Here is a 25,135-nt window from a genome sequence, read left to right as displayed (position 1 = left end):
AATAATAAGCTGAAAAATAAGACACATTATTGACTGTAAAATTTCTGTAATTTATTTTCATTTTATTTAAAAATCTTACCACTCATTGAAAATAATAATGTAATTATGATTAAAACCTATCGATGAGTGAATATGCCACCCCCAATTTCTACATATTTGTAAGGGCGGGAGCGAGTTCTGCCTCGGACAGAATGAAAAAAAATTTTTTCTCGTGGTGCCATACTTTCTGTTTCCAAGTATATGTCGAAACAAGATCTGAGTCGTTGAAGTTGAGCAGACAACGTCGGAGGTTTATCCCACATTACGTTGATTTCACGTTCAATGTCCCGATGAATGTCCACTCCGGCAGATATATTTGAATTAAAAATTATTCGAAAAACTGATGTAACTTTGGGATAGTCTGGCTTAATTGCAATATATGCCACTAGTTCACCTAAAAATAATTATAATTAAGCAAATATTGTCTTGCAACTGTTTAATATAAATTCACATTGTGCTGTGAAAGTAGAGGGAAGAAATGTTAAGAATATTATATAAATTTTATAGTGGAAATTTTTTAATTTGTTTTCAAAAAATTTTATAAGCAACTGTAAACTGTAACTCTTTATCATTAAAAGAGAAAATATCAGTTAGATATAAATTAAAATATGCGAATAAAATGTAACTTCGTGAAACTCACTACTTCCACGTCGTAAAATGGCTTCATAAAATATATCGGACGATGTCATAAAGTTCTCTTTATGTGATTCTGAATAATTGAATGTATTACAATAATTCTTCCACGATGAAATATTAAATTTATGAAGAATTGTGGCTATTTTCTGTGGTATGGCATCGATCGAATCTGTGAATATAGATAAACTGCCCGATTCCAATTGACGTATTTCTGCGCACAAATCCAATCTTGCTCTCACTCGTTTCTTTATTTCTTTCAGTACACTTTCGACGCTATCTTGTCCATTATCTTGAATAACAGACTGTAAATATTTCATTTATTAGTAAATTAAAATAACGTTCTATATACACAATAATTAATAACATAATCGCATTATTTACATTTGGAATACAAAGTTTACATTGTAAAATTAATCATTCAAAATATGTCATTTTTATATAAATATGATTAAATCAACTTTATTGATTAAAGAAAAAAACTATTTATTATAATGAAAAACATGTGCATTACAAATATGTCGATAAATATTATATTTGCATTAAATATCAGATTATGGTTTTAACTATATGTTTAGTCATAGATAATTTCATACGTTAAAAATTTAACCTAAAATTTGGAAGAAGCCTTATTGCAGAAAATGTCGTCATTAAATAATATAGAAAACTAACTTTTTGTTCGCGAGCATCAACCGGAACGAAATGTAAGCCTGCCATCCATTGTGCCCATTTGTATGGAATACCTAAACTAAGGGATGAAAATGTGCCAAGTTTCTGTCTTGCTAGTTGATAAGTATTTGCAGGATTTGGACTGTCAAATCCTGTGTCACCAGGATATAATTCACGTAGCACAGATTCCGATGCAAGCATGTCTCTAATAAATAAATCCAAATGATAAACAAATTAAGTTATTAGTAAATGTAAATATTAACAGTATTTAAAATGTTCTTAAGATGTTAATAAACTTAAGATTATATTCGTTAGGAAGGTCACTTACCCTACGCTAATACCACCCAAATTTACAGTTAAAAGATCCGATACTACTGTTATCACTTTCAATACAGTAAAATAATAAAACTGCAATTTTAATTTCGTATCATCTAAAAAATCAATAAATTAATGCTCGTTTGAATGCTGTTAAGTATAATAAATAAATAGGCTTAAGTAAATTCTGACTTTTAAATGAAACAATTATTTTCACGCTAAGAGGATGTTTTTGCAGCAGTCGAAGTTTTTTTTCCTCTTGTCTAGCTTCTTTTGATATTCTATGATGCCTTTTTTTATGTACAGGAGTTTCTTCAGGAATATTTTCCGATTGGCCTTCGTTATCCGAATCAGATTCTTGTCCACCATCTTGATTAAAAGTACGTTTTGCTTCTTCCTCGTCACCCTCTACCGAAACGACTAATGTAGTATCTAGAAGTAATATAGGTTTTAAAAAAACATATCAATATTATACCAATATTACGGTAAATCTTTTAACGTCTACATTTACCACAAGCATCTCTAAATGCAGATGCTTTTGCATACAAAATATATAATGGCGGTGACAATAACGCAGCTTTTTCATGCTCTAATTTTATTTTATCCAATGGTAGTCCAAGACTTTCTTGTAACGGTTTACTTGCCTGCAAAATTGACATGAAATCATAAAAAAATTTTCATCGAAATACATAATTGGTAATTTTGTATGTACAAAAGAAAAATCATCTTAATAAAATGTAATTTTGCAAATGTCTAACGTAGAAACAATGTTTACGTATGATTATTATTACCTCTAAAATACCACGTAATTGAGGAGCTAAATTATCTAAACGTGACTGTTTAGACTCGATACTAGCAGCTACAGATTTCTTATTTTCACTCAGGTTATCACATAATAATGCTAATTGCTTCCTTTGCGTAAGCTCCCACTCTAGTCTAGCTAATCGTTTTTGGTGCGGATCATTTTGCGTTGTTTCCTAAATTAAATTTTAATCATTTATATATAGTAATTAACTGAAAATTGTATTATAAAGTAATTTAACAAATTGAAATGTAAACTTACCAATCTAGAAATACTTTCTGGAGCTTCTTTGTAGAACTCTTCTTCTGAAACCAGCAATATGTTTTCGTCTTTGGATCTAAAATAAATATATCAACAAGCATTGCACAGAATGAAATTTTCATTGTTTTACAGTTATAACCAATTTATTATCTTACTTAAATTGTAAACATTTCAGTACTTCTTTTTTTAAATGAATTACTTCGTATAATAAATTTTGCAATTGCAAATGTCGATTGTCAACGTTAGTTTTAGCAGTTGTTAAAGAATCACGAGAGAATTTAGTTCTAAATTTTTCCATTCTATTCAGTTTCTTTAATTCCATAAATGCTAAGGCTGTATCTACCTGTAACTCTCTAATATCTTCTTTTGTCTAAAAAGAATAAAGTTCTCAAATAATTGTTAAATACATTGATTAAATGTTATAATACTTACGCTAGCGTCGTTATTAGACTTAAGCTTGGCTATTTCACTCATATTATTACGTATTTGATTACAAGTGTCAAAGAAGCTTTCAGCATCGTTCTCAGACGATCGCTCCAAAGCTTCTTCTTCCTCAAACATGATTATTGTCTACAAAAAGAAAATTTAAATAAATTTGCACATTACTTATTGATACTTCAAATAAAAATAAATGTCAATAAGTTATACTTTTTATTGCATTGAGTTAATCTTAAGTTATCCGATATTAAGATATTATTATACAAAATAACAAATATTTCACAAATCCGAGTTTTTAATTTTACATCATTTAATTACACGAAGGTTTCGATGGTTCACAAAACAAAAACAAAAACAAAAACAAAAAAGAAACAAAAAAAACCATTTTTTATTAAAAAGAATTCATCGTACACGTAGGAATTATTTATTATACGCGTATTATTTAAACTCGACAACACAAGAAATCCAATTTTATACGTATGGAATAAGAATTGAAACCAACCTTATACATATCCATATCTAATGCCGTTTCTTTGTCAATCTCCGAAGAAGAATTGGTTTTTAATGTTGTATCTTGAGTATCCTTTTCTTTACCCATTTACATTAATTATAGAACTTATGCATAAATTTATAAAAACTTTGATCAGGAAGTAAAGTAAGGTTATGGTACGTACTTTTATTTTTATTATTTAGAATATCAAAAAATTAAGTAAAAACATTATCGGCTTTAATAAATAATAATACTACAATTACAGACGCAATTTATTAATATTTTTATGTAAATTGTATCAATGCCCTAAGTATAAATTCTGTAATTATGAGAAATAACGTTAAAAGTATCTGTACACTAGAGCATTAACGCAATGTACACTGCTGACAAAAGTAAATGAAAATAATTTATAAATTGTTCTAAGTAAATGAAATATAAATGCTTTAAAAAATGCTTGAATCCGATTCAATAAAATAAAAAAAAAAACAATCTGACCCCGACGTGATTTGAACACGCAACCTTCTGATCTGGAGTCAGACGCGCTACCGTTGCGCCACGGAGTCTCATTATGTCGTATGTCGTAGAATATAATTTAACTCACGATCGCAACACATACCAATCGTATTTATTTTAATTCATTTGTACGCAACGGCTTTTAGAGGATTTGTAACCGAAACTTTTCATTAGAACAATAAATCTCTTTATTTATACCATAAAAATGGATATTGTAAGTCGATATATTGTACATTGTTGGTATTTTTTTTATTGGAGGCTACGTTATATGCGTTATAAATCATATTATCATAAAATAATATAGCTCTATTGGCATATAATATATCAAAACATGAAAATAGCAAATTAATTATTAAATTCAAGTAAAATTGACAACCGCTTCTGTTGGCACATTTTTTCCCCATAATACAATCGCGCGCGCGCGCGCATACACACACACACACACACACACACACACACACTATCGACACAACATTATATTAACGAGCTTGTCAATTTGTTTTTGTATCGATAATACATTGATATCGAGGCTTGAATTTAAAATTAAACAGCAATACCAATTCCAAATGGTCAAAAATATAATCAACCGAGATGTCCAACGATAATACTTCGATATGATGATAATTAATAGATATTATTTATTTCAAAAATATCACGGGAAAGCGCATCCTAATATCGCAATACACCACAGCAAATTGTTATTATCGATTAATGTAAGACCTTCGATGCTATGAGAATATTACTCAGAAATGTTTTCAATCGTAATTCTAAGGGCAAGATGACATTATCATTCCATACACACATTAAATCCGGAGATAAATATGTTTGAAGGGAATCTTTGAGTTTTATATATCGCGAATGGAATTTTGATAGACATTAGCGGAAACTCAATGGATGTTTGTTTTTTTTGAAAACCGAGGTTTCTAAAGAAAACAATTGGACAATGTCAATTAATCAATTTTGTACACATTCATCCTTAAATAAAATGACAATCAAGATTTTTAGGACCATTAATTTTCTCATTAATTAGTAAGAAAAAAAAAAAAAATTGACATTTACAAAGAACATGAATTTAATTATTACATAATGCTACAAAACCATTAGCAACATTTTATTAATCACTCTTGTTTCATCTTTATTCATTGCTTTAAATCTTTTAAACTCAGAAAATTTAGATTTATATAGTATTTAAATAAGAATATTTATTAAAATGTAACAAATGTCACTGTGATATAGGCATAATAAATAATTTAATAAGATCGAATGCCGCACGAATGTGCTTTAGCTTTATTTTACGATTTTACGATTAATTAAAAAGTGATTAATTAAATTAATTGACAATTTATTTAGATAATAAAGCGAATCTCAACAGATAACATTATTTGATCGGTAGAGCATAGAGAAATAAATTTTAAGTGGAGATACTCGTATTTCTTGAGACAACCAATTATGAAAATAATAAGTAGTACTCTAATATTGTTCATCGCTTTATCAAAATTTGCGTTATTATAAATATCTTTACTTTAAACATGGAATAGCTGATCAATCTGGATTTATAATATTTATAATGAAAGTAATTTATATGATGCGAAGAATAAAAGTAGCTTTAGTTTATGAAAACAACAAACAAAACAGAAAAATTAAATACAAATTTTTAAGTAATTTTAAAGAATTATACAAAGATAGTATTTATATATTTTTTTTATTTTTATTTTTTTTATAGGTTTGTAGAAGTTATTCAAGGCTTAACTATAGTTTTATATTCATATTTTTACAAATACCTCTGAGTATATATATATATATCACAATTAAAAATCTGATATTTTAAATTTTCTATATTTCAAATATTGCAGATAATTTCATTACATAACAAATGAATTATAAAGAAATATTTTTTTATTTGATTGAAATTGTAAAATTAAATCTTCGTAAATTCAAATGATTCGAGCATTGATCGTTGTAAAAGTTTAAATTTAAATTTACAACTGTTTATAAATTATGTCCATTCGTATTTAAAGTATTTATTTTAATGGAATACTTCACTTTTATGTGGACGTTGAAAATATATTTCTTTCACAATAATTGTCAGCCAATCAAAGTGTATACACATATTCACGCAAATATGAATTACTGGTTATAAAGTAGAACAACTATTGAAATGATTATAAATATATTTTTAACGTAAATATTATTAGAAGCTGAGTATCAACGTAAAAGATTTTGTTTGTAAAAAATTCAAGAAGTTTGTACAATACTACAAAATCTTTATAAGTTGGAGATATTTTAAATAACATCATAATGAATGTTAAATTCAAACTTTTTATAAGATTGTTAAGCAGTTTTGCTCATTAATTAGTAAGACTTATTTTTTTTTTTTTTTTTTTTTTTTTTTTTTTTACAAATAAAAACATAATTGTTCAGTATAATTATTAAAAATTAATTATAATATCATATCAATTGTTTTTAATTATATTTTTAATCAAACTTCTTATGCCTTCTTTATCTCTTCAATAAAACTTCCATACAGTTATATAATTCGTATACTTATATTAACTTTTAGTATAAAATTAAAATTGTATGAAATATTCGCTTCGGTGTACTCGTATTATTCATTCGCATTATGATGATGGATGCTTTAATCAATATTTACTAATTTTCTGTTTTATACAAAAATACATAGTTAATTCAATTTGAAGTCTGTGGATTTTAATCAAAGACAGTATTTTCATTACTTAAAAAATAATTATCGTGTAATAATTAATTATATGATTACATAAATTTTAATAAACTCCAATAATGTTTATAATAATTTTGAATCATAATTTAATGTTTAAAAATTAATTACAACTAAATACCTGCCAAATCATTACATGCATTACTTATATAAATAAATTATTTATAATTAAATACAATAAATTTTAATAAAATAATTTATATAAAATAAATGGTTATCGCATAAAAGTTGTACCTTTTGATATTACATCATTGTTTTTGTATAGTTGTCAATTATTTTTAATTTATTTCTCATTTAAAATAATGTTATACGTTACCTTATAATTACATATTATTTATTTACAGTTATATACAAAAATTATGCGAAAGCATTTTTATATGTTCTTGTTGCTGATTTCTTAATTCATTAGAATTCATACACATAACTATAGGAAATAGAATGGCAATATGGAAATTAAAATATGTTCTCTATCTCTAGGAATAAGCAGTTCAAGAGAATGTTCTCTTACCTTTTTCTCTTGTCAATTTGAACGTATAGTTGAACGAAACTATGCCGTTACTTTTCCATGTAACAATTTGCGAATGGCTTATCATTTAACTAAGCAAACGATAATTTTTCTACTTAAAAGTTGAATTTTTACTACGCACATTCACACGAAGTCTAAAGATCAATGTTAAACGTTACGTTTCTATCTACAAATTAATTGAGTATCAGTGAAATTTGCATTTAGGATCGATTATTATGCGAGATCTTTCTCTTTTAATATTTATTTGTATGGTCGCAGTGAGATTTTTTACTTATATACTTATAAATCATTGTAAATGTAACACTTCCAAAACGTTTATTATTTCTTTTTTTACAAAGTTTATGTACATTAAAAACGTCTTATAAAACAGTAGTCACAAAGAAATAGAATTATAGTCTCATTAGTGTAGATTTATTAATATATTTAATAGATAATTATACAAATTTATAATAAAATAACAAAATTAATTGTTTATATTGCTAAAATAATTTTTCTTTGCGTCTTGTAAGCGCAGTTTTCCTTAACAATCATTTTAATATATTTTTATGATATTTTTATGCTATATTTTTATCTCTTGTAATTTATCGAAATTGTCCTATTAATCTTAATTTTTATTTTTTAATCTTACATGTAACATAAATAAGATCATATAATGTTTATGAAGTATTTTCATTTATGCGTTTCATGAGTCTTTTTTCTCACGTTTTAGCATTTTCTACGTTGATCTTTTCAAATCACTTTGTAAAATATGTTTTTTTTTTCCACTTGTCATTGGAATTAGCTCTGAAGATGAAAAGTAACGAATACGATCAACAACATTGAGACAGAAGAGGAGAAATTCACAGGCAATAAAGTTATTAGTATGAGACTAAACGATGTTATTGTCGAGTAGCTATTACGAGAGAGAATTTCTAATTTTTTTTTTTTTAAGTATTTTTAGGACAATCGATTGATTTGCTCTACTACCGAAACTGGTAAAATATCCCCTTTTTACAAGTGATTTTATTTATAAAAAATAACATTTATAATAATGAACTTAAACACAATTTAATGCTATTCTTAGGAATGCATGATTAAGTTTAAACAAAAGATACGACGAGAATTAGTAGATTTTCTGAAAGTCATATTATTATTTGTTCATCCATTCGGTAAATTATTCAGTAAATCTCGTTTTTCATACAGTTGGTCCATTTATCGGGATTAATTATCGTTCTGGGTAATATCATTTGCATCATTCTCGAATATCTTCACGTATTTATCGATTACCTATCAAATTGTTTATTTGTCGTGCATCGATAAATTGACGAACAAATCATAACAAGACGTTGCCGTATACTAAATCGCGAAACAAGTTGCAATAGTTTATAACTATAAAAAATAGTTTATAAAAATATACAGAGAGTTGAATGAAATTCTACCAAATTCTATTGAAAATTCTACCAAGAAATTTGATTCAAACTAAAATCATACACCTATTGCTTCAATTTATTGCAAAAAAATTTTAAATGAGCTTTGCATTTTAAATTTACCGATATAGTAAGACTAACGTGCTTATGAACAATTACGGTTAATTGTTTTAAATGAAAAGATAAATTTTGACAAAGTAACGTAAGTAAATAATAAGAATACATTTCTCGTCTCTTCTCTTTCTCTTCACCCACCATACATTTATTGCCTCTATATAAATATTATGTAAGTAAATTGTAATTTTTAAATATTTCTATGACATTGACTACATAGATATTCGTATTCACTAGTCTTTTCTCAATAAACACTTAAGAGAATAAAATCCATGCATTACAACAAAAAAAAAAGTTTAAATCCCTAGAATTATTTTATAATTTACATTACAGAATTAATTATTCATGGAATGTTATAAAGAAGCGAATATAATGTTCATTTAATTTTTCTTTTTTTTTCCGTTTCAAATGGATATAAATTTATTTTAAATCAATTTCCACGATCTAAATATAAATATTAGTTTTATTCTTTTAACTCTTTATTTTGCTTTGAATCATACGCTTTTAAATAAAATGTTAGACATATGAAAATTATGTTATTTCTGAAGAATGCACTTTTTTTTTTTAATTATAGGTAATTTTTTTAAATTTATCGAATAGTTTACCGGGATTGTTATTATGAAACTAAATTTGATTAAATTATTAAATTAGTAAACGAGCCATAATTGTTATTTACATATAATCGCTATTCGTAATAATTGCTGAAAAATCGTTAAAAAAATTATCTTAAATTTACGGCTCGTAATGTTTTCCACAAAATATTGAATTTTTTGAAACTACTTGATGACGTATTTACAACACTTACTTACAAATACATTCTTATCTTTATGTTCGTTTAAATTACGAGTAGATCTTCCCTTAACTTGTTTTTCAACTATTAATATTGCTTATTGGGAAATAAAAAAAATGTACATTATACGATTGGGTTAGTTGTATGAAAGTGCATTTTAACTGTTCTCATTGGATTGAAAAGATTAATATTTATATTACGTTTATAAATGAAATATAATTAAGAATAAAAGATAAAAGACACCGGCTGAACGTTTTGCACAGTATAACAATTGCACCTGACCACTGGATTAGAATTGCGCTCGAGTTATTAAAATAATGTTTCGGAAAGAGACAAATAGACGAGACAAGCGAATATCTTGAGTGATCTAGAGTGAATATCAAGGAAGGGGGAGACGGTGAGGGGGGTTGGCGGCGAGTGGGGAGGGGGGGGGGAGAAAGAGCTAACAAAAAACAAAGACAGGAAGGGAAGGGGAAGTCTCTATAAATGTTAAACGACGTATTGTCGTTAGCGTATAAGTACTAGTGACTGTGGTGGAAAAATCATGGTCGAAGGAGTGAGTAGGGCCAGCAATGGCGGCTTGCACAAGGATAATAAGACGCCGCTATCAATGACCTTAGGTACATACGTGCGTAGGCGTGCAATAAGATGTTCGAGGCGCTGATATGGCTGAATGCAGCGATTAGAGAGATCGGATTAGTTATTTCGTGCAGTTCTACATTCGAGAATCAATGATTCGTATTGAGTGAAACGTGTATAGATGTGTTTTAGGTGGTATATTGCGATTAAACAGTAAGGTGTTTACGTGATCGATTTTTTATTTATATATATTTTACTTATATATTTTTTACTTATATTTTATATCACGAATATAAGAATTAATTTGCTGTAGAATAAGAAATCTGATAATGATCAATAACTTTTCTGTGTATATATATATATATATATATATATATATACATACTTACATACTTTGCCTCAAGTGACTGGTATCTACAACTTAAAATTTATCATATAGATTCTTCTATTCTACGCAGTAATTGAAATTAAGAATAAAACAAAAAACAATGGAAAACACTCTGCTATTTTATTTTTACACGTATTTCTTTATTAAACTAAATATTCAATGATGCAATAAAATGATAAATTAAATAATTTATATAATCTAATGAACGAGTTGAAATATAAAAATAATATTCATGTAGGAGTCGACATATTTTAATTCAACTGAAATTTATATAATCCAAATAATGTCAAATAATAGCGCCCAATATAATTTAAATATAATATTCTATTATTGATTAGAAGTTATAGATAATTATAAACAATATTTTGATTCGATATTTTGATTTAATTATATTTAAAAAAAATAAATGATGAAATTTTAAATCATTATTTATTTTTTTTTTACAACATTTATAAAGATTTTTTGCAAATATAGAACAAATTGATTGTGTCGAATGAATGTAACGAACGTCAATTCTTTGTTATCTCGCTTTATTCTTCATTTATTAAAAAAAGAGTTACAATGAAATATTCATCAAACAAAAAATAACATTATTATCTCACAATTATAACTAATTATTATAACTAATTATCATTATAATTAATAGAAAACTGAGATTACTTCCTTATTCATAACTATTATTCAAATAATTTATTTTATAGATTGAAAGTTATGGGCAGTTTAACGTGATCACTGGAAATTTACATATTATTAGTAAAAAAATGTAATATTAATTAATAAATTTAAATCATTTCCGACATTATAATAGATTAAAAATTACTAATAATTCTACGGTTTACTATAGATATTTTTAATCCTGTTATGTTTATATCGTTGCTTTCTGTTTCTCTAATAAAAGTTGTGCATTTTCAAAATTTATCTCTTCATCTCAATAATTGAAATAACTCCATAATATTTTGTATTCACATAATTATTATATATAAAGAACTTTTTAATTTGCAAATAAATAAGTCTTATAGTATTTATATGTTGGTAGGCTTTTCAGTAGTATCACCGAATCAATATTAAATAATAAATTTTTTGTTCTTTATTGTTATTTTTGAAAATTTAAAAAGCTATTGCGTATAAGGATGACATATGTATAAATTATGTATAAATAGATTGTTATGCATGACTTATGTATAAATAGAATTTTTTTTTTTTTTTTTTTTACGATAGTTTGTAATATAATATGCATTGATTAGATATGACTAAACACCCAGAAATATTCGTTTTGCAATTATTATTGCTATTTTATCTCCGAATATATTTTAATTTTTAAAATATATCTAAGCATAATTCTCAAAATATAATTAGTGTTTTTTAAATAATCTAATGTTATTAGACGTGATTTTTGTACTGGATTTTTGTATATATATATATATATATATATATATGTATATATATTGTAAAAATTATTCTTTTTGTAGTAATGGTAGACAATATCTAGATAAATTCTATTGGATTAAAAACATTACTCATTCTTTATATAAATTATAACAATTCTCTGTATTAAAGTAAGTAATAGCCTAGTTTAAAAACATGATTTGCAAACCATTGTCTAAAAATTTAGAACACGTAACAATAACAAAAGCAAAAATGTAAATTTACAATGATTTAATAGTTTAGATATTATTTTTATACGATTAAGATCCACATATTATAATAAATATATTTTTATTAAATAAAATGGATACATTTAATGTTCGTTTTTTTTTAATTTTTCTCGTTCTCGTTTCACTTGGATGATAGTTTTAATTGTGAAAATTTATTCAAAATGTAAACATTGTATAAATAATGTATTTATACATCTTTCGTTAAACTTGTTCGTACACGATGATCTCTTCATTGTATTGTCGATTGTTTTAATTAAAGGTGATTTTAGAAATTTGATGGAATCGGTAACTTAGTCAGCAAGTTTATAGCAAATAAAAATGGAATAAAAATGGAATAAAAATAGAATAATAGAAATTCCTTGTCTTATAATAGTTTCATATACATAAGTAATTATTATTTTTTCTTTTATCATAGGATGCTATCAGGTAATAATGTGTTAAATGCTCTATACCATTTAACTTCATTTTTTGAGACCTTACCAGTCGATTTAATAAATTGAGTAATATCGTTCAAAATTGCCTTTAGTATTTCTGGCGAAGTACAGAAAATAGATATTTTTATATATTTTAGACGATATTTATAATGTTTGCAGAATCGTATAGTCTTAAGTGTATAAAATAAATGGTCAAGGAAAATATATCCGCATAAAAATGTAAATTTATGATTATATAAAACTAGTTGAATGTGTTGAAAAAGATATGAAAAGTTGTAGTAACTATATTTTTCGTATTTGGATGATTTTCAAATTATGTCCCTAGAATGATAATTCCTAGTAATATCGAGATTTTTCCTGATTACAGGTGTAATCGGCATAAGACATCTGCAAGTCTTCCTTATGTGCCTGGGTATGATGATAGCATATGGACTTCGAGTGATGTTATCGGTGGCAATTGTTGCTATGACTAAACCTGAAACTGCAAATAAAGATTTTAAGGTGTTTTTAAACTTAATTCGATAATAATAATTCTATAACGAAACAAGTAAGAAATAATTTAAATATACATTTTTATGATTTTAAATAAAATTATATCATTTATTGTAATATTTGTTTAAATATGATTTAGAATCAGTTTATGATCTTGTATTAATTATAAATGTAGAAAGGATTTCTATAGTTATGATTTATAAAATATTATACTCTCGATTATTATAAAAAAGTATTATTAAACGATATTCTTTTTATTGCTGTACATATAACGTGAATTTAACATTTATTATTTTTCATTTTTCTTTAAGTGGTTATTATAATATTAACGATCTACTATAAAAGTATGAATATGTACTCTGTCTTTACATAAATTTATTCTAAAATTTTTGGCTTATTTATTTAACAAATATTTTTCAACATATTACTAATGAAAAAATTTGGTCTAAATAAATTATAAACAATTTTATTTAATTTGAATCTTCAAATTTTTATTATAATTTAATTACAATATTCAACAATATAGTTATGCTGTGATTACTTACTTTATAGATTTAATCAATTATTTTAAAAAACATTAACTTTGTATTTTTAATTATTTATTTTTTTTGTTTCAAGAAATATTTTTAAAATCATTATAGCATCATATATTTAAATTAAATGTAATGAAAATATAATAAACAACTTAATTTAATTGAATTTTATGTAAATATTATTTGAAATTAGTTTTGTACAATTTGACCATCAGTTATAATTATTTATTTATAAAGAAATTTAAAAATCATTGTCATATCTTACTTATGTACAAATCATTTTTATTTAGATTTATTTATTTATTAATGTAGAGACGAATTACAATTTTCATCAAAAATTCAAAACATTAAATTACAAATTGCTCAGAGTCTTTGCGAACGTTAAAATTGAAAACTATTAAACTGTTGTTTTTACTACTTTTCGATTATTATTATAATAGAAAATTCTCAAGCATAATATCAAGGTGCCGTAGTGTAGGTCTATAAAAAAAAAAAAAAAAAAAAAAAAAATATATTGAACCAATAGCCTTCTGTATTATTGTTTGCATTTTAATCATGTAAACATTAACTTTTGAAAGCAAAGCATAAAAGTATTTATTGTATGCAATGTTATAAATTACCAAACATTTTCTATTTTCCTCTTTTAATTTTCGCAATCCTATCGATTACGCTAAATATGATAAATAAGTTGACACTATAATTGATGGAAAGAAAATTTCACCAACGCTATTTATTTCACGAGATTTGAAAAATAATTTGAATCTAAAGTAGTTAGAGTGAAGTTACAAATGCATTAATTATAGATTAAAATTTCGTAATAATCGATAATTAGTGTAAATTATTTTCGTAGCACTAAGCAGTCACGGTTCTTTCATTTTTAATGATTAATTGCAAATCTCGAAATTGCTTACTTTCAATTAAATTTATTATTGCGAGATGTGGCAAAAATAAAAGAATACTTTATCATACAACTAGTGATTTACTACTTCATTATGTTTTGCAATAGGTTTTGTAATATTTTAATATGTACATTATAACTTTAATAATTGAAATTAAAAATATTTATATGCTAATGCTTTCAAGGTGTCATCTTTCATTTTAAAGGTCAACATATATTTTTACGCTTCGATTCAATAAAGACACTATATAATAACATAGATCCTTACACAATATATTAAAGGACAAACATTGAGTATAATACAATAGATATAATACAATTTGTTCAAATACAATGACATGTAAATACAAATCATACAGTTAATTTTAAATTTGCTTAAATATATTGAAATTTTTTGCCTTTTAATGTTTATACATAGATGTTTTTCTATAAGACAAAAATATCTCTCCATTCTTAAGTTTCCTCTTCGCCCGACCACCCCTTAAGAAGTCAAATATTTGACAAATTTTTTTCGGCTTATTACCATACCATACTCATACCAATAGTTTAGTATAGAGAGAGGCCGATAGTAAGAAAGAAAACGGGGAGTGAAAATACAAAAAGCCATGTAGAAAAAGGTGAAAATTTGCGCAGGCCTACAAGTGGAATCCTTCCGAGCAGTCACTCGTCCTCAGCTCCTTCTTCTGGGGCTACATAGTGACGCAGGTGCCGAGCGGCTATCTCGCGACCATCTGGAGTGCTCAGAAGCTCCTTTCCGCGGGTCTCCTGGTCTGCGGGTTCCTAAGCATCGCTGTACCGCTGCTCGTGGACGTCGGCGGCTGGCAGATTGTCTGCGCCTGTAGAGTCGGGATGGGTCTGAGTCAGGGTTGCGTCTTACCCGGGATTCAGACGCTGCTCGCGAGGTGGGTTCCGCCCTCGGAAAGAGCACGATTAGGTGAGACCGCGTGCTAAACGTTTCATAATCTCTGCTTTCTATCGTCCTTACCTGTCCATCAAATCTCACGGTATCCGGCCGAATTCCGCGTTCGATCTGATGGAAGTAAACGGGTGGAAAGAAAGATGTTCGACATAATATGAAGTCGGTAGGATTTTATATTGCAAAGGCGTGACGATGTTTTTTTTTTTTTTTTTTTTTTAATAATTTTCATATAATGGGGATAGTAGATTGTCTACTTTGATCATTACAAATGCGCTGTCATAGTTCACTTTAAATAAGAGATTATTTTTATTCGCCTATAATGCAAGGCTTATTATATTTCTTAGGGGGTTGAATTTTCAAAAATGTTTTTAATTAACTGAATTAAGAAAGAAAATCGAACTTGAACTCTTGAGAAAATAACTCGTGTTTACAGATTATTCGAATGTCAATCGTCAATCAATAGATGTTCCTTTTTTTTGTTTTTTTTGTTTTTTGTTTTTTGTTTTTGCCGCGCATCTATCATTTAGTTAAAGACTGAACAATATATTTGTTTATAAATAACCATTTAAAAATGGACTATCACTTACTTAAATTGCAGAAATATTTACAAAATCAGAATAATATATCCGGATTTATTAAATCGTACAATTGAATTGTATAATACTTAGTTTTACATTGTGAATTAATAATACTTTCACAAGAAATATTCATTTTTGTTTGACTGCATATATTGGATTTTTTATTTATTATTTTTGTATTATTACAGTATTAGAAAAAAAAAGTAAAGAAAATGAAAAGTTAATTAATAAATAATAATTTAAAACTATCGTCTCTCAACTTAATTATAAAGATGTCGAAATACGTGAGTGTTTAAAATATTATTCCTAAGGCCGAAGTGTATCGCGAAGAATGGCCAACCTTAAATTTTGCTAAATATCAATTAAAATGATCAAATGACGTTAAAAGAATGTTTAACAATATTGTCAATTTATAACGTTCTTAAAAGTTAAAGTAAACGTACGTAATACTTAACGAAGCTAATATTTTTCCGTCTAAGTATTCGAATGGTCTAATGCTCGTCTAATGCTTTATTACATATTAGCGTTTTATGAATTGTCCTCTATAAATAGTATTTTGAGCTTAGACGCTCAGCGATAAACGTCAAAGAAATTTGATTTCTTGCTTTGATGGTAGAGAAATTTATAGCTTGTCATGACATCGACGAAGAAATGTTACAAGTTGCAACATGAAAGCGTAAAAGTAAAATAATACAGTGCTCGTAATGATAAATATTAAAATGTCGCGTTGTGCCGGAATACATTAGGCTCACTATTTCGCAGGAACGTTCGCATATGCGGGTGGCCAATTGGGCACGGTGCTGACCATGCCAATTTCCGGCCAATTGGCAGCCTCGAGTCTTGGCTGGCCAAGTATCTTCTATTTCTTTGGATTACTGGGGATCGGCTGGGCTGCTCTTTTCTATAGCCTCGGCTGCGACGAACCCGCCGTTCATTCGAGGATAAGCGATGCCGAGAAATACTATATCGACAAAAGCCTCGGCAACTTGGCTGGTGATCATCGAAAGCCTGTACGTGTCATACATTTGAATTCAATCTTTAATAAAAACAGTGGGGCAATCTCGTGGTTCTCGGATTAATCTATTAGCAACTTTTGTACTTTATTATGTTTCTTATTGGCGAATGCTATTAGCCTCATTCGTTCGAAATTTTAGGAATAGTACATGCAAATTGATAAATGTAATTAATTATGCCAATGCACCATTATGCCGATGGTTATACAATTACGTATCTAATTAGACTTCAAGCCAAACAACTCGTACAATTCATTATTAAAGAGATATTAAACGAAAAAGTTGTCAATGAAAACATTTGTATAAACTGATGGTACTGAATTGATGTATTGCCCTATTGAACAAATACTTTAAAATAAAATTCATACATATTTTACACATACACACACACACACACACACACGCGCGCAAGCACGCACGCACGCACATACACATGCATGCACACTTATACGCACGATAGTAATATTTTTATTTAAAGTTACGTGAATTATGAGAATATTGTCTTTTACAATTAATATCTTTTAATATCGTGTAAGGATAAAATTTATATATATCACTATTTACGCATAAAGTAAAAGTATTTTAAGTTTCATATAGTTCTATTGGGTAGAAATTAAATGTTATTAATTTTCAATTTATTATTTATTTTATAATTTATTATTTTCAAATTAATGCTTAGTAATATTAACAATAATGCGCTCCATCATATTTTCCAACGTCAATTTTAAGTATAGTAATTTGTAATATTTAATAAATAGTAATTACAATAGTATAAAAAATATTTTACATTTTTAGCATTATGGTTCCCTTTTATTTATATTATGTTTATTTTTTGTAGAGATAAATAGTTCAAGCTACCATTTGGAACGTGCGTTGACAAAATTCTATGTACATGGTCAACTAATTATTAATTATGAATATATTTTTTTAATATCATTCAAGTTTCGTTATATATATATATATATTGGATGTTATTTCTTTTAATATAATTGCCAAATAATTTAATAGAATACTAAGTATAAAGAAAATAATTGAAAATAACAGCTAGAGAAATGTTTAAGTCTCCAGGATTATACTGTATTTTATTTAAAGTAAAATACTTCATTTTTTCTTTATTCTCTTATTATAAAAATAGCATAGCTATATTTGTCGCATTACTTCCCAATATATAACGTGTTTATAATAGCTGCCAATATTTCATATATTCGAAATGTGTTATAACTTTCTTGTCTTAATCGATGCAAATTAATGGAAAAACATAGTACATAAATAAAAAAAACAGTGATTTTAATTATTTTATTTTCTTTATCCTTCAATCTTACCATAAATGTATTTTATATAAGAGTTCTTATTGATTTGAGGCATATTGTATTTAAAAGAAGAAATGCTTAATTTTCAATGTCAATAATTACTTTTTATTAAAAATGTAATCATCATTGTGAGGTCGTCTAGAAAAATAAGTAAGATAATTAAATTAAACTAATTTCAGAATTAAAATAAAATAATTCAATGCACAAATTTTGAATAATTACGTATTGAAAATTATATTTTACAATTTAATTAAAGCTATTATTGTTGAATTATATCTAATACACTTTGACATAAAGTAAAGAAATATTTTTAAAAGTCAAAATTAAATATTGCACACTGATATCAATGATAAAAAAGTGAAATATAATGAATATAAGTATGTAATTATGGAATTTTCAGAGTCTGAAGAATAATTTTTGAGCTCTTCCATGAGGTATTTGCCCTTCTAATCTCAGTCTTCGAACAGCTTCTCTTAAGTGTTTTGGTTGTAGGGGTCCAGTCTCGTCATGCGTTTCCATAACATCTAAAGCTTCCTCAACAATTTCACCAATAAATACTTTAGCTATTCCAGACATAGCAATGACTACGTTTTGCGACACGGAGCATCCGGTAATAGTTTGCATAATTCGTTTTATAGCTGCTTTAGGAAACGCAGCTCTTCTATACATTTCGTATCTATCTAATTGATCCTCTGTGAAATTTGATACTAATACTTGCATTTTTTCACGCTCTTCTTCTTCAAGTTCCTTTCTATTCTTATCCTTGCTCTCACGTCGTTCCTTTACATTATTTACTGACCGGTTTGGTAACATGATTTCATTATCAAATAACTCTTCTTTGGTCCTTTCATATTTAAAATCATTTTTTTGGTTATTATTTTTGTATTCCAAGCTATGTTCCGATTCTCTGGATGCAGGTAATGATAAAGATCCTTGATTACTGGAATCCATTTTTCTAAAGTTCTCCCTAACGACAATAAATATGTTTATTATATTAATTGTAAGTACATCAATGTTTGTAAATAATAAAAATTATATTGTGTCTTTATAAATACATTTTCCATCTATAGTTTTAAAAAATTACACCTCAAATACACAATACATTTACAAGTTATATTGCTACTCACAGTAGAGATTTTTTGCCTTATATTTACAGTCAACGGAATCTAATAACCAGATATTAATCTATACTATCGTAAAATTATTATTTAATGAATAAACTCTTCATTTTGCTTAAACAGGGAGACTATAAAATTTAGTCTCTCGTACTTCCAAGTTCTAACCTCTAAATCGGAACACCGACAAACTCACTGATGCACATATCCAATTAGACTACACCGTTATATTCACTCACACAGCAACGGCAAATGTGTGGGACAAACATGTAACCATAGCGTTTGTTCGCTTCCTTTTCAAAACGAATAAGGTAGTGGGAGCAAATGCGACGGCTTTTATTATTGGTTTTCAATGTTTTAATAAATGGAAACAACTTCTTTAGTTTTTGGAAAATAAAGATACACACTATAGCTGAAAATATAGTTATTATATGGTGTTAACGGAGAGATTGCGCAATATTGTATTACATAAGATATCGGTTTATTGTATTAAAAGTTTATTTTTATAGCCGTTATTTATTATATTGATATTTATTTATAAATTTGTTGGAAGTATAAAACACGGTACACGCTTCTTTTATTAGTGTTGTGAAATAAATTTGATTGTCCTTTATAGTACTCGCGCATACTTTATCTTTATTGTTTGTTCGTTAATGTTCAACATTTTTATGTTCAGTTTAATTATACACCATATTAAATGAATTATATATCTCAAGGAACAGAACGTTTTTGTTATCAAAGAAGAGTAGGTTTTTCTTGCCAACTCTTGGTTCCACGGCAGGGGGGGGGAGGGCGGAGACGAAGTAAAATGAAAATACCGTTACTATGCAATTTCAGTATCCGTTGGATTTTGTTGTATTTGTCGTGTAAGTCGGTGTAGTCAAGCTCATGTCATTAAATCATTTTAATGAGATCAGCATTATGGAATCAGAGAGATTAGGTTGCCTTAAATCGTCCTCAACTTCTGCCACGAGGAAATGACCAATATTAAATTACCTTAGAATTTAAGGTCGTTGGAAAATTTAAAATAAAGTTGCTTTTATAATATCAGTCACCGAATAATTAAAATTGTAATTTTTATATTAATATAATGTGGTTTTACGGAGTAGGGTTTTATTATATTGACAAATCAAAATATCATGTAAACAATGTGTACTGTTAGGACTTATTATTATCAATGTAATATTTTTATACTTTATATAATTGTAATTTGAACATAAAAAATATCGTCTTATTTATATAATTTTTCCATTTCTTTTCATATCAAATATAAATTCTGTATATTTTTAAATCCTTGAATCGTTACTTATGATAAACGCATAACTTAATTATAAATTCTCTTTATATATATATATATATATATATATATATAATCGATGACATTGATATAATATAATCGTATAATAATAATAGAATTAATGTAGTTAATTGATTTTATTTTATAAGTTTACCCTCTATACATCATGCAATCGCAAAAATTTGTTAAATGATTAAAATTACATTTTATTTTAACTATCCACTCTTCTTTAATTAAAAAGAAATACTTTTTTTTTTTACAATTCTCCCTTTACGATTATGAATGATAACTAAAGTAATTTGAGTTTAATTGATATTTAATTTATAAAATCCACAGGATACAGTTCTTTTATACAGAATAATATTCTATTTCAAATATCGTAGGGAATGAAACGTGAGCTCATTATTTTCAATAGAGTCGTTATGCAAATTTGCCATTTCCTGAAATTGGCCGATGAAAACCTTTTCGCGTTGAACGATTGATTGATTAAATGAAAATTAATACAAATATGCGTATATTATTAAACTAAAATTTGATTATTAAAATAAAATAATTTTTCAGCTTATTCTATAATATTAATAATGGTAAATTTTCCATTTGCTTACTTGCTCTTCCTGTCATAAATACAATTAGTAGTTTTCATAATACAATTGAAATTTTGTATGTATCATAATAGTGTAAAATGCCGCACATTGATATTCAGAAATTTAATATTAAAATTAAAATCCTAATGGCCCTTTGGATTTAACACGCGCTTGCACGTATTCTATGAACTGAAAATCTAAGCCAAATTCAAATGACACATATAATTATTTTAAAAGCCGAACATGATATAATGAGAATTTATGACAATTAGCAAATATAAATTTAATAAAATTATTATATATATATATATATTTAATTCCCGCTTGTTTTTAAGCATTTTAAATACTAGACTGTAATTGAAAAATTACATTGGTTATTTTATTGGTTTAGCTATAGAATAGTCAATGAGAACAGTTTAGATTGAAAGAAGATGTTGGAATAATTTGAAATTCAAGAAAATTTGCCAATATACACAAGTATAATCTATTTTTATATCAAACGTCTATAAGAATGTAATAGGCTACTGCACTATCATAGTTGTTATTGCGCTTCGCAAAATTTGTCGTGGATGTGTTTATATGCCATGCGGACGATGGATTCTGACAAGAGGGATATTTTTATTGTGACTGTAAATAAGATGGATAAAACAGTAATTATAAACATACAGTAACTAATCAATGACAGATAAGATAGTATTATTTTTCATAAATCTGTTATTGTTTGGGTTTGTATGTGCATTTATTTTATTTCTAGCGTTTATTTTCAATTCAATCATTATTATTTATCATAATAGTAATATATACATATATATATATATATATATATATATATATATACACACACATGCACATATATCGTATTCCATAGAGTATATGCTTATTTGATATTTTTCTAAAAATACTATAAATAGAAATATTTTTGTACGACAATTAAGTGTTCTGGTTTTTATACGAATAATTGTTTGTATTATGAAATTGCAGACTCCGTGGAGGCATATCTTCTCGTCAATACCAATGTGGGCATTAATTATCGTACATTGCGGACAAAATTGGGGATTTTGGATGCTCTTGACAGAAATTCCCACTTATATGAGCGAAATTGTGGAATTTAGTATAAAGGAGGTTAGTTTAAATGACTTTGTAAAATCATTCTTGAGGAATGCAATTACATTCTTCGTTACCTTTACACATAAATACTAAGATTATGCATTGTTTATTTATTTACTTTCCTTGAATACTCGTAAAAACTTGTATAACCGTAATTGTGTAATAAATATTTTACTTTTATATAATGCAATTATATTAATTATCATATTTAATAATAGAAGACAAAGAATGTTATCTTAAAAGAATCATGCATTGGTCATATTATATAATATAACAAACACAATATGTCAATGTATCTGCTATTATTATATATCTTATAAACAAAAATGAGTTTCATCTGCACTCTATTTTTTATCGTAATATTTATTATTTGCGAGGTAATGCAAAATCATTAAATTATAAACAAAATATTGTAATTAATTTTATTTTCAAATATCTTAAATTTAAAATGTTAAATAGAGAATAATTGATTGAAAATTAAAACTAGAACGAATAGAGATTAAATCTTTTAAATTTATGTGAATAATCATTAAATTTATTAATTAGGACTTTTATCATTTTTAATAAATATACCATATTTGTATTTATAAATGTTTATATAAATTTCTCTATTTTTGTTTTGTATACAATTTTATTATTTTTATATTTATAAATTTTATTTCAATCGATAGATTTAAGTGCATAAAGGCGTTAAGGTAGCATATTATACAAACGTTAACAGTTCATATGAATATGTGATTAATTTGATAATTTTTTTTAGATTTTTTGTAAACTGGTATTAGCATAATTAATAATTAATAAAAATATGAAAATAATGAATAAATTAAATTAAATATTATATATATTTTATTACTAATTTCGGGAGTAAATTATTTAAAAAATATAAAAGTATATTATTAATGATTAAAGTTAATTTATTAGAATTTAAAAATTAGTTAGATTTTTTAAAGCATAGCGCGATGAAGTGAAACTTAAATGAAAGAAAAATTGATTTCTCAATTCTGTAATGGATTTATGTAAATTTATATATTTTATATTACAAAAAAGTATATGTATTATTGATTAATAATGATTCGCTTGGTAATATTAAAATATAAGTATCAAGTTAAATTTTATTATACATAAATTTTTTTAAAGTAAATAAATAATTAAATTTAACGCAGTATTTGGAATATCTGAATCACATAGAATTATGTATTTTATCCCAAATATAATACTCAAATCGTAAAAATTGTATTCAATTTTTGATATTAGCATTTCAGAATTTAGAATCGTCATTTGGAGCGATCAGCACAATTGATTTAAATTACTTTAAATTGCAATGGTCGTGGCCCCTTACTAATTGTCCGTAAATATTTTTCCTATAGAATGGCATGATTTCGGCACTGCCTTACCTTGCGATGTGGCTACTTAGTTTTCCAGTAAGTTGGTTATCGGATTACACGCTACATCATGGCGTCTCCCATGGTGTTATACGCAAAGCTTCTAACACCATAGCACATTGGGGCCCAGCTCTTGCTTTAATAGCTCTTTGCTTTGTCAATGTGGAACACAAGAGCGTACCGGTAATTCTCCTGATCGTTGCTGTTGGTCTTAATGCTGGATCACTCTGCGGCTTTCAGATCAATCATATTGATCTGAGTCCAAATTTTGCTGGCACGATGATGTCGATCACGAATTGTATAGCGGCAATAATAGCGATCATTGCACCAATTATTTGTGGATGGATCGTTACGAATCAGGTAACCAGTGACTTTATTTATAATATTATTCTTAATTGTCGAGCCATTGCTTTATACATTTTTATTATTATTTTGCTCGCATCGTATTAAATATTTGGTTACTCTATTTTTATACAACTAGAGAAACTTAAGGCAAATTTTATATGAAATTATTTACTGTAAAATTCAATAAATATTCGTAATAAACATATTAATTTATAAAAGTTATTTTTATATTTAAAATCATTTCTTCAAATATTTTAAGAACGATATTACTAACTTCATTTTCTTTAAATTTTAGTGTAAATAAAATATTATCATTTTATCAAATATAAATATTATATAAATATGATCGTGCTATGTAATTCTTATTTTTGATAAATTATATTTATTAATTAAAAGAAAAGGTAATGAATTATTGCTGCATTAGTCGTGTAAATAATTGTCTATATGAAAATCTTTAGTTTTTATTGTCCATGTCTTTTCATCAAATCTTTTCGTGTTACTTAATTTATTTGAGCTTTTATTTCAAATTTGTATTTTCAACGTTTCAGAAAGATATTAATCAATGGCATATAGTCTTCTACATTTCAGCTTTAATCTACTTTGTCGGTAACCTAATTTTTATAATTTTTGGGAGCGGTGAAGTACAGTGGTGGAACGATCCATCAGCAATGAAAAATGAATATGGCAAATGGTCTTATAAAATTTCGACGGTATCGACATTTCATAATCCAGCATCTGTAATTCCAAGATATTATAAATCGTGTGAAACGTCTTGA

At 26.3% G+C, this 25,135-nt stretch overlaps 3 protein-coding genes and 1 non-coding gene across 4 annotated transcripts; 1 reads left to right on the top strand and 3 right to left on the bottom strand.

Moving 5' to 3' along the window:
• Positions 1–52: 52 nt before the first annotated feature.
• thoc5 (THO complex subunit 5) lies at positions 53–3,883 on the bottom strand. Its single transcript, XM_011508103.1, has 11 exons — positions 3,660–3,883; positions 3,152–3,289; positions 2,875–3,089; positions 2,720–2,795; positions 2,448–2,633; positions 2,168–2,300; positions 1,849–2,088; positions 1,670–1,772; positions 1,345–1,546; positions 680–977; positions 53–433 (listed from the first exon to the last, which is right to left on the bottom strand). Exons 1-11 carry the CDS (start codon positions 3,753–3,755, stop codon positions 117–119), a joined length of 2,004 nt encoding a protein of 667 aa, XP_011506405.1. The 5' UTR covers positions 3,756–3,883; the 3' UTR covers positions 53–116.
• Positions 3,884–4,138: 255 nt separating this feature from the next.
• On the bottom strand, positions 4,139–4,210 carry TRNAW-CCA (transfer RNA tryptophan (anticodon CCA)). The gene has a single exon. It is a non-coding gene; the product is annotated as a tRNA-Trp (tRNA).
• An 8,978-nt stretch (positions 4,211–13,188) lies between these two features.
• Positions 13,189–25,135, top strand: LOC105359084 (Major Facilitator Superfamily Transporter 12). Its single transcript, XM_011495561.1, has 6 exons — positions 13,189–13,287; positions 15,343–15,643; positions 16,969–17,216; positions 22,507–22,647; positions 24,000–24,374; positions 24,908–25,135. The coding sequence occupies exons 1-6, from the start codon at positions 13,189–13,191 to the stop codon at positions 25,133–25,135; spliced, it is 1,392 nt and encodes a 463-aa protein (XP_011493863.1).
• On the bottom strand, positions 18,852–19,522 carry Taf11 (TATA-box binding protein associated factor 11). The gene has a single exon (XM_011508102.1). The coding sequence runs from the start codon at positions 19,478–19,480 to the stop codon at positions 18,926–18,928; it is 555 nt and encodes a 184-aa protein (XP_011506404.1). The 5' UTR covers positions 19,481–19,522; the 3' UTR covers positions 18,852–18,925.

This window comes from Ceratosolen solmsi, unplaced genomic scaffold, assembly GCF_000503995.2.
Source record: "Ceratosolen solmsi marchali unplaced genomic scaffold, CerSol_1.0 scaffold1, whole genome shotgun sequence".
In the NCBI taxonomy this organism is placed as follows: domain Eukaryota; kingdom Metazoa; phylum Arthropoda; class Insecta; order Hymenoptera; family Agaonidae; genus Ceratosolen; species Ceratosolen solmsi.
The sequence above is the reverse complement of the archived record's forward strand: the minus strand, read 5'-3'. Positions and strand labels throughout refer to the sequence as shown.